This window comes from Nicotiana sylvestris, chromosome 3, assembly GCF_000393655.2.
Source record: "Nicotiana sylvestris chromosome 3, ASM39365v2, whole genome shotgun sequence".
Taxonomy (NCBI): domain Eukaryota; kingdom Viridiplantae; phylum Streptophyta; class Magnoliopsida; order Solanales; family Solanaceae; genus Nicotiana; species Nicotiana sylvestris.
Window position 1 is genome coordinate 221,901,622 of NC_091059.1, and position 14,363 is coordinate 221,915,984.

At 36.0% G+C, this 14,363-nt stretch overlaps 1 protein-coding gene across 1 annotated transcript; it reads left to right on the forward strand.

Moving 5' to 3' along the window:
• The first annotated feature begins 7,925 nt into the window (after positions 1-7,925).
• On the forward strand, positions 7,926-8,445 carry LOC104232984 (transcription factor bHLH168-like). The gene is made up of 2 exons (XM_009786266.2): positions 7,926-8,270; positions 8,377-8,445. The coding sequence occupies exons 1-2, from the start codon at positions 7,926-7,928 to the stop codon at positions 8,443-8,445; spliced, it is 414 nt and encodes a 137-aa protein (XP_009784568.2).
• Positions 8,446-14,363: the final 5,918 nt, after the last annotated feature.

The window sequence follows — 14,363 nt, forward strand, 5'->3', positions numbered from 1 at the left end:
AGGGTCAAACAGTCAGATGGACCGTACCCAAATAGCTCATTCTTACCATGGCAAAAAGCTATTGTTCCTTCGATCATGTACTCTATATGCAAAGTAATGAAAGAAATTTGCGCTCTACATTTCATCACTTCGCATTTGCACAATCGATATATTTGATAAGTTATTTAGAATAAATAACATGTCCAAAATCCTAGAGCCCACGAGCTTCCATAAGTCGGGGATCGTTGTCCAACAATAAGATCGGATAACTCGGGCTACCAAGTCCCGAAGGCTCCGAGACTATTAAGCAGGTCCCAAACATGAAAGGCTACGACCAACTTAAAATGGCTCGGAGACGTTCGAGTCCATACTTAGAAGGTAAGGTACTTACATATGATTAAGATCTATCAAAAGGCCTCCCTAGGAAAACATCATCGTGTATGATTGAAACATTCAAGTGTCTTAAAGTCTTCATTTATTATTGGGTATTTCGAAGTCTAAGCAACTCAGAGCAGTTGTAAAAACCGGGCCTCATTCAGGCTTCGAGGGAACAAGCACTCTAGATTACATCCAATTTTATGCCCAATTTTATGCTAAGGCATTAATGACACTCTTTAAATAAAGACTTGCAAATAGATACTAAAAGTTAAAGATACAGTATAGCCGAAGGGGAAATTTGCATATATTCCAAAAATATTTACAAAGGCACGATAAAATAACCTCAAAATAAACAAAAAAGAAATGTACAAAAGAAAATGAAAAATAAGCTAAGACATCTCGGCCTAGTCTTCGCTAGAGCCCGATTCAGTGCCGGAACCCTCGAGCTCATATATCACTTTAGCCTCGGCCTCGAGCCTCTTGTCCTCTTCAATATTGGCCAATGGATCGAACCCTCGGGCATGAATATCCTCTAGGGTCTCCTTCCAAGATAGCCAATTTATGTACTCGGTCTTTGTTATTAAGTGGGCCTCGGCTATGTCCGTGTATTTTTGTATTGGGCCAACATCTCCTCAACCTCGAAAGAATCGGCCGAAGCCGCCTCTAACTTGGAATTTAACATGGTATACTCTCGGTTGAGGTTGTCCCTTTCCGAAATGGTCAAACCTAGTTGTGTTTGGAGCTCATCATTTAGTCGAGACCATTTGTCGGCTTTTTCCTTCATCACCCAGAGCTGGTCCTTGACCGATGCCAACTTCTTTTTGTTAGCCTCCTTTCTCGAGACCAGAAGGTCCATCTTGCTCCTCAACTTCTCGGCCGAAACTTTGAGCTCGTTCATCTTGGCCTGGAGCTGGTCAATCAGGTCTACCTTCTCTTGGACCTGCGAGGTTGCATCGTTAGCTACTACACTTAACCTCTTGTTTTTAATCTCAAATATCCTTACATTCTTAACTAGTTTGGAGTGCTCCCGTTTCAAGGATGAAGCCTCATTTTGAGCTTTTTCCAACTCAGCTTGGAGAATGGGGAGGTCCTTAAGGGCCTCGTCTTTTTGCTCATTGAGGCCTTGTACATGTCCTTCTGTCGGACTTGCTCCTTGAGCTTGAATTTGAGCGGGCTGACTTATATGCGAGACTGATGGAAGCTCTCATAGTGGAGCACTGAAGCTTGAGAAACATATTAATGACATCATGAAGACACGTTGAGGTTAAATGAACTACACAAAGGACACAAAGAAAGGGAAATGTACCTGGTTCAATACATGTGTGCCACGTTGAAGAGGCTCACCATGTTCACCTCGTTCATCTTCACTTGGGCCTCTTCGGTCACCAAGCAACAAAGATAACTGGCCATGCCAACCGATTTGGACATCACCCGGGTATCCACTAGGATTTTAAATACGACCATGCTTTTGCGGTCGGGATCCGCGCACAGGGCGGGAAATTGCCTTACTAGCTTCGAGATTGAGGTCGGCCTACCTGAGTCAGACAACACGTCTTTTTTTGGGAACTCCAAGTGACTAAACCCGTAGTAGTCCTCCAATGCACCGATTTTGACGCCCTCAAAGAACAGGTTGAGGGCCTCATCTACGGCCCATGATGTTTCATTCGACTTATTGATGGCTTGAGCCTCGTCGAATAAGGGCTCTGTGTGGGATGGAGAATCCGTGATGTCAATGAAACCGATGGCAAAGTCAGGAGTAACCTCTCAGGAGGCCGTAGCCATTGTCTTTCCTTAGGGCTCTCGAGCTAAAGAAGGCTCAACTTCCCGGTCACTCCCCCTTGATGCGGCTCGCTCTCCTTCATCAGCGACCAGATCATGGGCAACGAACTCTAAGTTGTCATCTTCGGGGTAATCCCTGAGCTGGTAAAGAGATTTAGGGCCCGGTACCCTGGCTCGGGTACTAAGCTTGTTGCACTTTCGGACCCAGACTACTACCCTCTTCTTCTTGGCCTCGACGTCTGCGTCCGGAGAACCCGAAGACTTCCTATCTATTCTCTTTTTCTCCCCTTCTCTACAGTGCCCTTGGGCTGTCCCAGAACGGAAGGTTTAGAAGGAGGGGACGGAGCCTCGTCCACATCCATTGGCCGGAGCTCGGGGGTCTTGGGCAAACTTGGAAAAAAGGGGAGGCACTTAGTGAAAATGACAATTGAACATGGGAGGAAACTTGATTGAGAGAAGGACAATCACCATGAAAATGAGCCTCCCACTTGCCCTTCGAGCGTTTGAGCCATTCGCGCTCGGAGTAAGATGATTGTTTGCACATACCCTCGACCCACTCTTTGAGGCGAGGAACTATGTTGGGGACTCGGGCAACTGCTGCACGATGGTTGATCCAGGCAATAAGAAAGGAGAAAAAAATCTAAAGGAAATTCTAAGTACTCAAAAATGAGAGAAACTTATAGGCTAGGTTCCACTTTTCAGGGAACGACAAGAACTGAAGGGAATGAGATTCTCGATTTTTACCCAAACAAATCTGCCCTGCCAGCCTTGATCTCTATCTTCATCATTGCTAAAAATGGATCCTTCCTTGCCTGACGAACTAGCTTGATTAATCCCTCGTTGAAGACTCGGGGACTGTAGAGATGAAGCTGGTGGTCGATGGTAAATCAGGGTGTCTCAATGTTGTTAACAAAGTGACGGAGGAGGATCACAATCCTCCAAAAATAAGGGTGAATCTGCCCGAGGCAAACCTAGCACCTTTTGTAAAAGTCGAGGACTATGGGATCCATCGGGGCAAGTGTGAAGGGATATATGTAAACACTTAGATACCCCTCCACATGTTTGGTGATGTACTCATCTGTACTAGGGACGACCACTTCTTTGACCTCACATTTTCAGTCCTCTCGAACTTTATGGAGCGTGTCTTCGGGAATGGAGCATATATACCTTCATAACTCCTCGCCCCAATCCTGTTGACTGGAAGCTTTTTCGACCTTGAAGTCATTTTCTATAGAGTAACATCTGGGGGTGAAGTTCTTTAGAGGAGGTTCCGGGGCCACTTCAGGTAAGACTACCTCAGTATCTGTGCCCGAGTTAGAAGTTGAAGGAATGGTCTATTGAGGTACGGATTTCGAAGTCCTCGCCACGAGTTCTGGGAAATATGAATAAATGAAGGCAAGTATGAAGATTTGACGTCGAGAATGAAGATTTGGAGGTCAAATTTAAAGGTTTGAGAATGAAGTATGAAGATTTTAAGAAGGGAAGATGAATATATGAAGGTATAAAGAACAATGTATGAAGATTTGAAGGGGTTAAAACAAGTGAAAAAGTTTGGGGGTAAACTGAGGAGTTCTGAAATCGGAAAGTAAAAAAGTAAAAAAAGGACCGAAGAATTGATAGAGAAGAGATAATTAATACGTGACGTTTTGCATCCGAGAAGGTCAACCGGTGGCTGACACGTGTTCGAAGTTAGAACGACACGACTGATGAGATGTTTCACTGACCCGACGACCCGATTGTAGCGTACGAGAGAAGGAACATGGGTCAATTAATCACTTCTCGTCGCTGCGATAAATTTGCTCTCCGAAAAGTGAGGAGATTATCTGTGTACGGATAAAATCGAGACGAGAGGGACGCACGGTCCAACACAACTTCAAGCGAAGCCGAAGTGTCCCTCGTATCAGATCTTGGGAGGGATGGACGATGTATCTGGATCGGGCACGCTAAACAACGGATCCGGGCCAAGTACCGTTTCGAGACCACGGGAAAAAGTTAACGGTTGATCAGGAGCCGTGATATTCACGCTCAACCAAATATTACGGTGCAAATCCCATCCGATATTAACTGCGGATCGACATTTACTGGGAAAAGAAATTTTTTACCTTATTTAGACATGTACTAGGATTGAAATTCTCTTACTATATAAAGGGAAGAATTTTTTCATTCCGACACACTTTTAACACGCATATCAAAGCAATAAAAGTTTTCTTTTGTTTTCTAGCTATTATCCAAAGTTTTCTTCAGTTATTCTCTTATTTAATTGCAACCGATCCCTATCGAGGGTTTGATCGAGGCCGAATTTAGTGTTCAACTTGAGACTAGGCTTTATTGTTCCATTACGATTGGTTTGATTGTCTATTCTTTCTCTAATCTAATTATTTACTGTTCTCAGATCATTCTTATTGAATTAAATCACGTAACCTTTAATCGCGTACAAATTTAATTGTTACTCATTTTTAAGGATAAACGGGAACCTATCACAACACAAGCAACATATTTGGCTTTTTGTTATGACTATTCCAGTAATTAAAATAAGATTCTAAAACTTCTTTAATCTTACAATCGTTTGATTCGGGATTCTGTTATTTTATGTGGGATAAGAGAATTCGTATTACCAATTCATAGATAAGAGTAACTAAAGACCAAAAAGTCTTTAAACTAAGCACTCACCACATATTAATTCTTAATTTCTTACTTACCAAATCACCCTAACAAATCCTACATTATATCAACTGCATAGATAACTTTTATATTATAATTCCTACATAATTAGTCTGTGAACCAAACATAAAGAGTGTGCGGTAGTGCTTCGGCGTTTGGACAAAATAATGAAAGCAAATCTAAAACTTAATTACAGTGAGAAGCCAAAAACCGTTTAATTAATTATTTCAGCATTTGAAACTTTACAAGCGCTATGGTAGAAATTGTTTTACACGTACGAAGGAAGGAGGTGGAGTTGGAATACGAGGGATCATGTACATATATATATAATTCAAAAAAGATTATAAAATAAGGTGAGTCGTACGTAAATATAAGGGGTTAATTACACCGGTGATCATCAAATTTATTCTTTGTAATGCTAAAGTTATAAAAATTATTTTTTGTAATAGCAAATTCACTAAACTAACTATTTGTAATACTAAAGTCATAAAATTGGTTTTTATAATAGTGAAAGCAGTAAACTTTGTCTTAATTGCCCATAAAATACAAAACACTAGAAAGTCAAAATTTCAGCGTTGGAAATGACATGTCATTGCCATATCATAATTTTTCCACAGTGTACATGCCCACGCGAGAAATTTCTTATCACAAAAATCAACCTTTTCAGACCCTATATTTTAAACATAAAAATTAGAAGGAAACAAAAAGGAACTTTTGTCTTTCTTAATTATTATTTTGAGAGTTACTATTGTTTCAAAAATACGAGTAACAATTAAATTTGATTAATGGTTTTAAAGATATATGATTTAGTTAAATACTAATTAATAATAAAAAAATATAAAGTAGAAATAAAAGATAAAAGTGAATCAAACCAATGTTACTTAGCAGCAGTGACCTCGAGCTTAGTGACCTCGAGGTGGCGTAGGGCAGCAAGAACAATTAAGTAGGAAAGCAAAGTAAGAACAATTAAGCTAAAGGAAATAATGATGAAAAGTGGGCAAAAAATAGAGAGTATATTCTTTGCTCAATGATTAGATGATCTTACAAATGATTGTGGTCCCCTTTATATAATAGGGGAATCCTAAATAAATAATATTTCTATTTACAGTAAGGAATATTCTTGGTACAACTATCTAACCGTCTAGTACGGAATCGTACATTCCTATTTCGGGATTTACGCCATGATCTTGGGGACGTGGCAAAAATCTAGATCGTTCTGATACAAATCCATAACGGTACTATTTCGGGGTCGAACACACTCGACCTCGATATGCATCATGTTCCGCCTTCAAACTCGGGTCTGGTCCCTCGAGCTCGAACTTGATCTTGCCTGGACTCAGATATAGGACGGGCCCTCGAGCCTATAAATTAGAGGCATACGATTTTGACGGTATACAACCGCTATATATGCAGTTGCACATTTTATTAGCGCGGTGGGACAGGTAAAAGTCAAAGTATCCATATCACTCCCCATGTATAATGACGTTGACACATACACTTTTAGTTTCAGAAACGGCGACTTGATAATTCCTCCCCTCTTTTCCCTTTATAAATACTTTAATCAAAACTTTCTGGTTTGCTTAAGAAGAGAGTGACCAACAATATTAATTCAAATGGAAAGAAGCAGTAAGTACAATATTAGTTCAGAAAAGCCTGATAGGAAAACAGTGGAAAGGAACAGAAGAATCTATATGAAGTTTCTTTGTTCTAAGCTTAGTTCTCTCATTCCTCCCCACCACTTCAAACCCTCTACGGTACGCATGCACGTTAAACCATCTCTGTGTATTCTGATCTTATATATTATTCTGATCTTATATATTTTCTTTGATCTGTGCATGCATGTGGTGGTTAAGTGAGAGGAGAAAATGTCCTCTTCTTTTTCCTTTTAGTACTTCTTTTTGTGTTTAAATAAAATCAAATCCACAAAAATATCATACTAAAAGTATACTTCATGAGTCCATCTTGCGAAAAAGAAACAACAGTGAAATTAATTGCAAATCAACTCCTTTTGATGGGGATTTTAGGGATCTCACGGTTCTTTAATTCTCAGATTTTAAAAGCTTGCTAGTTATGTACATTTTTCAAATTCACTTATTGCTGGTATTCAGTAGACTTTCTTGGACCACACGGTCGGGATGAATTAGTACTACCTTTAATTTGCTTTTGCATTACGAGGAAAATCAATTAAGAAAATGCATAATTACCTTAGTACTTGTTTTTACATGTAATGAGAGGTGTTATTTAATAATACTCGTAATTTGTACAAACTAGCTCGTTAGAAAAGTTCATATATTTGATGAAACTTAAACCCTATTCTTTCTCAAACTCGCCGATTGAAATTCAGCTGTCAAATAGTAGTTGTTTGATTTTCTGTTTATGCCTGTTAGCTTGTTTAAAAGTTGTTGTATTAGCTCAATGTCTTAAGACAACTATAGCCTTGTAACTTAAATATGGTTTCAATATTATTCGCAGGGGGTAAATGGATCGGGTTGGTTCGATTTTTATCAAAATCAAATCAAACCAACTATATCGGTTTGGATTGGTTCGATTTTGTCAGGTTTTTCAGTTTTTTTTGTTATATGAATATTATTTCAATCTTACTTTGTTAATTTTTTTTATAAGTAAATATATGTTTAGTAAAAATTAAAAAAATTGACAAATTTATGATCTATTAAAATATTTTTATGGAAGAATTTTCTTAGTAACACATGATAGTTATTTTTTAGTCGTCTGAAAATAATCTTATGCTGCTGTACGGTTTCAAGATTAACTGAATTTAATAATTAAACATAAATATATATATATATATATATATATGAACCTATATAATGATATGTGCTATTTAATTTTAAATTATCGAATTTCAAATTCAAAAAAGATATAAGAATTTAATAGATCTTGACATATGAATACGGAAGAACAAAGAGATTGACGCATTTCACTAACACTTGATAAGAAAGTGATCATACAATCAATTATTTAAAGTTAAGAAATATGGAGCACTTCATATTTAACCTATTACACCCCTAATTATTCGTAGTGTGACTCAATGCATAGAATATAATTATAATCTTTGTTCGGTAAATCAACTTTTCCTGACTTCCCTAGAGAAACAATTTCAGGAGATCATGCTATCACAACAAGACCAAGTTGATCAAGCTATTACTTACATTAAGCAATTAAAAGAAAGAGTAGAGGTATTAAAGAGAAGGAAGGACGAGGTAGCACAAGGCACAAGTGAAAGTAGAAGTAATAATTCAGAGAAAGTAATGACAACTTGTACTTTAGAAACACCTGCGGTTGAAGTTAGAGAATTGGGTTCAACTCTAGAGGTGATTTTAATTAGTGATTTGAAAAAGAAGTATTTCAGAATGCAAGAAGTTATAAACATCTTAGAGGAAGAAGGAGCTCAAGTTGTTACTGCTCATTTTTCAACAGTTTGCGATAAGGTTTGCTATACTATCCACGCTCAGGTAATTAATTCATTTATGCATGAGTTTATTATTAGTATGAAAGATGATGGAAAATGTTTAAATTTAGCAACTAAACAATGCTTTTCTTGTTATCTTATGGTTGTAGGTGAAAATAACAAGATTAGGGATTGATGCTTCAGCGGTCCAATTGAGATTGCAAAATCTGGTCTGCTAAATTTGCTAACCAGGAAGTAGGGTTGTACATGGATCGAGTTGGTTCGATTTTGTTGGATTTTACGAATTTTTCGGATTCTTTTATTACATGAATATTATTTCATTCTTACTTTGTTAAAGTTATAGATAAAATTTTGATAAGTGAATATATGTTTAGTAACAATTAAAAAAAATTGACAAATGTATGATCTGTTAAAATATTCTTCAGGGAGAATATTTTTAGTAAGACAAGAGGGGTTGCTCTGATGGTAAGCAACTTCCACTTCCAACCAAGAGGTTGTGAGTTTGAGTCTCCCCAAGAGAAAGGTGGGAAGTTCTTGGAGGGAATGATGCTGAGGGTCTATTTGGAAACAACATCTCTACCCCAGGGTAGGGGTAAGGTCTGCATATACACTTGACACTACCCTCCCCAAACCCCACTAAGTAGGATTATACTGGGTTGTTATTGTTGTTGAGAATATTTTTAGTAACACGTGATAGTTATTTTCTTAGTCGTCTAACAATAATTTTTCGTTGATGTACATTTTCAAGGTTAATCGAATTTAATAATTAAACATTAAAATTAATATGATATCTAAATAATGATATGTTCTATTTAATTTTGAATTATCGAAATACAATAAAATTTTAAAAAAGATATAAGAAATCTTGATATATGAATATGAAGAACAAGGAGATGATTGGCGCATTTCAATAACACTTGATAAGAAAGTGATACAATCCATTATTTAAAGTAAATAAAGATGAATGCACTTCATAATTCTATTAAATATTAACCATGAGAGGATCCCAAATATTTCCAAATATTTTAAAAAAAAATCTATATAAAATATTACAAGAATATATAAAAATAATATATTTATATGTCGGTTGGATTCGAGTTTTTTTACTCAATACCAAACCAAAATCAAATCAAACTTAATCGGTCTGGTTTGACTTTTCGATTTGATGCGATTTTCCGATTCGATTTGAACACTCCTACAAGCGGATTAATAAGGAGATACGCCATATACAGATGTTTTAGTTTATGAAAAATAATTTACTATTCATACTTTTTTGTCCAACTCTAGAGGTGATTTTAATTAGAGGTGAAGTTAGAGAGTTGGATTCAATTGTATTATATTTTTGGATAGGTTAGAAAAGATACCACAAGCATCACCTTAATAATCTTGTATAAAGTTTGGGATGCCTTCAATTTGTAAATTTTTGCACATCAATGATTAATTTTTTTGCTTTGTTTTACCAAGTAACTTAGAATGTTGTATTGTGTTAGTAGCTTTTTCCCCTTTTGTTGGTTTCAAGTTGGCATGCTTATGTACACATAGAAATCAATAATTGCTCTCAAAGGCTACAAATGGCGTAATTAGTTTATCTTTTTATCTCGATGAATCAACAACAATACTGAGATATTTAACTTTGATCTTTCTTGTTTTCATTGATCTTATTGGGAGAGAGGTAATTAAGAGGTATTATGCCTTTAATATACAAGGGGAATGGTATATTTCGAAGTACATATACTTTGTTTAACAGCTTGTTTGGATTGTTGTTACACATCGTTTCATAATGTATCGTATCGTACTGTATTGTATTGTAATGTATCATTTGATAAATATAATATTTGGATAGATTGTGTCGTTTGTCATCGTTTCATGATATCACGCACTAGTATTATGAAGAATAAACTTGTAATATTATAAAGAAAAATTATTATACAGGACAAAATTACTATATAAAAAGGTATAATAAATGATAAAATAAAATTATTTAATAATAATAAAGGGCATGAGATTGAGAAAAAAATACAAGGTAACGATGCGACCACACCAAATCGGTCGTTACATAAAATGGCACATTTCGTCGTTATGTAACGACGGATTTAACGATACGATATAATAAAATTTAAGTAACAATCAAAACAAACATCATATTTAAAATAACAATACGATACAATACAATGAGTAACAACCATCCAAACAAGCTGTAAATGTAATGCTAGTGTCCAAAATCTCTCAATAACTATTTTAGTCCATAATTTGGCCGAAAGTAACGAAGCTACCTAATTAAGCCGCACTTTCTCTTAGATAGCGAAAGAGCAAGAATCACGAATGTTAAATAATATCCAAAAGAAAATAGAAAAAAAGACAAAAGGAGTTGACTGGACTTCAAGAGTTTCGATCCCGTCAACCTTCAACAAAACCTAAGATGGAATGTTTCATGTATTTTTAGCAAAGGTAAATAATTACCTGTATTGCATACAAATATACCGATTCAAGATTTGATTGTTATAAGTTCGAATTCGACAATACATTCGGTGGCTAAGTCTGAAATATATAAATGGTTCTTAAATAAAATTTAAACATATATTCGCCACTATTAACGTATGTACCACATTCGCCAAACTTATTCCACATAAAAGTAGTAAACATAGGACATGTGTCTTTTAAATGGAGTAGAAATATTTATCCTGATAAATAGGTGTATATATTAGAATAGTCATCTCTTTAACAATCGCACACGTGAAACTTAAATTGGTCGAGACCAACAGTATGAAAGCTTCAGTCAACGACATCTTTCTCCTTTTTCTATTTTCTCCCTTTATTCTTCTTCGTCAAATCCCAAAACCACACGCTGCTTCTTACTACTTGCTTTACATTCAAGATCTGTACATCTCGTCTTTTCTATTATGTTGTGGAAATACAATACAAAATGAGTTAGGAGCTCAATTAATTTGTTACTACTACGTACTATTCTTTCCCTTTAGTTTCTTTTCTTTATGTTGTCAAATACCAGCTGAGAAAGCAGAACAGAAATTTTCATTGTGTTTCTTTAGCCGCTAGAATTTTCATTGGCAATGCATATATATATATATATGTATGTATGTATGTATGTATGTATGTGTGTGTTTATAACTAGATAAATTTTCATTGGCCAAACCTGTTACTTAGTCTCTAGCTCCGCCCCTCTTCCTATACGTTACCTGGACCAGAAGCACCTTGGCCGATTAACAGCTGAGGTGACATCAACGTAACATGAATACTCTCAGTCATCAGCTTTGGGGTTTGGGGGTTTGGGGGGGGGAGGGTTGGGTGGGTTTCAATTTAACTACTTCAAATCAGAGAGCCTGGTATCAAAGGTAACCTGGCGCCATATGTTAAAGAAAAAACTGTTAGTCAATTTGTATTACTATAATGAATATAAACTTTCTCAAATAGAGAAAAACAGAAGCAGAAAGTTAGCAGCAATAGAATATTGAAATAATTTCTGGAAAAATAATTTCGAAATAAATTGAGCTCACTAAATGCATAGCGTGTCCTTAAGGAGATTATTTCCTCAAGTACCTGAGGTGTTGGAATATTATCCTCCCATGATAAAACGATTTAACTCATCGGATTGTTGGTACCAAAAACGTTGGTGAAAAAGCGAACCACTCGTAGGCGGTAAAATACACTGGAAAATTTTATGCAGAAGAAGATCAGAAAATTTCGTAAGGAAAAATCTGAGGAATCCAACGAATTTATAGCCAATGGAAGTACTGTTTTTGAAAGTTCACAACTCTTCAGAACAATCATTAATAAACGGGAGGGAAATTTAAATAAAAATCTGGGAAGAAAGTGAAGCGAATCTGGCACGGATCCGGTTCGGGTTGGATATTTGGCTAATTTAATTAATATTTTATTAAATAATTAAAAAATTGTCCAAAAAGATTAATCAAGCCGAGTAACGACGACGATGGCGTGAGGCTTGCCTTCTTCTTAACTCTTTAAGAGCTAGAGAAGAGCAATTGTATATATACTTATCAAAAGTCTTTTCTTCCTTTAATATGGGACAATGTCGCTTTGACAAGGAGGGAAATTCAAATATTTCATTTTTTCTTCCATTTCTCATTCACTCTTTATTTTAAGCTAACCAAGCTTAAACCCAACAAAAACTAATAAAGATTGGTAATTACCACTATAGTTTGTCAGCAAAATATATATTGAAAAATATTAGCTTCGCAAATTGAAAGAGCAGCTTTTTTTAGGGAGGGGAAAGGGGGGGGGGGGGGCATTAATGAAAAAAATGTTAACTGAAAGAATGAATTAAGATATCCAAATATATGTGAGATCCAAAAATGAAAATCGATTGAGATAGTTATCCAATGTTGTTATCGGCATGGGCACATGATTGAGGTATGATAACTCAATTAATTGAATGCTTTGCTGCACTTCGGCTGGTGATCAACTTAATTAGCCGTCCACCTTATAACAAATATTGAGAAATAGAAATGAATGATTAATTCGGTATCAACTCACAAGAAATTTTGAGAAACACATATAGTTTAAATACATATTATATTCAATGCAGATCTCATATAATTCTATTTTCTTCCGAACGTATCTCCTTACCATGTTTACGTTCTTGACCAAAACAAAAGAAAAAAAATCATATACTACATACGTTTTGTATTAGGATTTCATGGACTTTGAACTTGAAAATGATCATTTGCAACACGAAATTATAACTGGCTGCCACTAACTTCTGCAGTCTTATGGTTTGTCACTCCAATCTTTTTGAGAAACTTATGCGAATAAACGATTAACGAAGTTCGATTTTGACTTTCTTTAATATTTGTATTTACCCTCAAAATCGGATAACAATTGAATTTATACGCGATTTTAATGATAGGTGATCTAACTTGATACAAATTGAGAAATAAATTAATATTGAAATCAATGATAGAAAAGTAAATGCAAACCACACAAGTTGAACAGTCTTAGCATTGAAGTTTGACCACCCTCGAGTCTAAAGGTGCCTCAATCGACGACGAAACAGAATGATAAGATAATAAGAACTAGAAATAAGAGTGCATTGCTTTGGGATGTGTGTTACAATGTGTATTACAAATAATAAGACACCCCTTTATATAGTAGGGGAGTCCTACTCTAGATACAATTATGTAAAAGGTAAAAGATCTCATGATTTGCAAACTAATCGGCCTCTCCTTGATACGTGCCGAGATTTTCGCCGTGATATCTGACCGATTGCGGATATTTTGGCATTTCGTTATTTGGTCCGATAATGTTTCTTCGATCTTGTTCGGAGTTGGGGTCGGTTCCGGAGCCACGGGCTCGATGACCCGGGGTCGATCTTCAACTCATCATGTTTCAGTCCCGATCTGTCATGCAATAGATGAGCCCAGTTTCGATTATATACAGATAGTCCCCTCATTTTTCGAAAAGTAAACGACGAGAAACGATATGAGCCCTCGATCTTCGTCTCGATTCTTCGCGCCAGAAACGACAAAACTGATGAAACGTCTCGTCAGTTACGTCTTTAATAGTATTAAATGTTCGTCAATTGCTGGTCGGTCATTACGGGGTTTGAACCGTCGTTTGCAAACTATAAATACCTCCTCATTATCTTATTCAAACTTTACTTTCAAAACCTCTGCCTTCGTACATTAGAAATTTCTATATTCTCAAACATCCATTATCTGATCACCCTGAAATCACTTTATAAGAACCTCTATTCTTTACCCCAAATCATCAAGCATATCCCTTTAACTTCCTCTTTTCTTCTAACCTTCCAAAAAAGAAAAAATGGCGAAGACTTCAAAGTCCGTTCCCCAAAAAGAAGCTCCATCCATTTCATGTGATTCGGTAAACAAAATAGAAATTCCATCATAGCTAGATCATTTATCTAATCTATCTAATTAGATGAAGAATGAACCAATAATGGTATTTTTTGATAAATGAGAAATTAAAAATGCTCGGTGATGGAAATGGGGGAATATCTACAATACCTGGATTTAATCAGATACAATTTGAAGGATTTTGTAGGTTCATTGATCAAGGTTTGACGGAAGAACTTTATAAGTTTCCAAAAAGTGAAGATACAGGTCAAGAAATTGAATTTTAATTATTTGTGGAAACATATCAA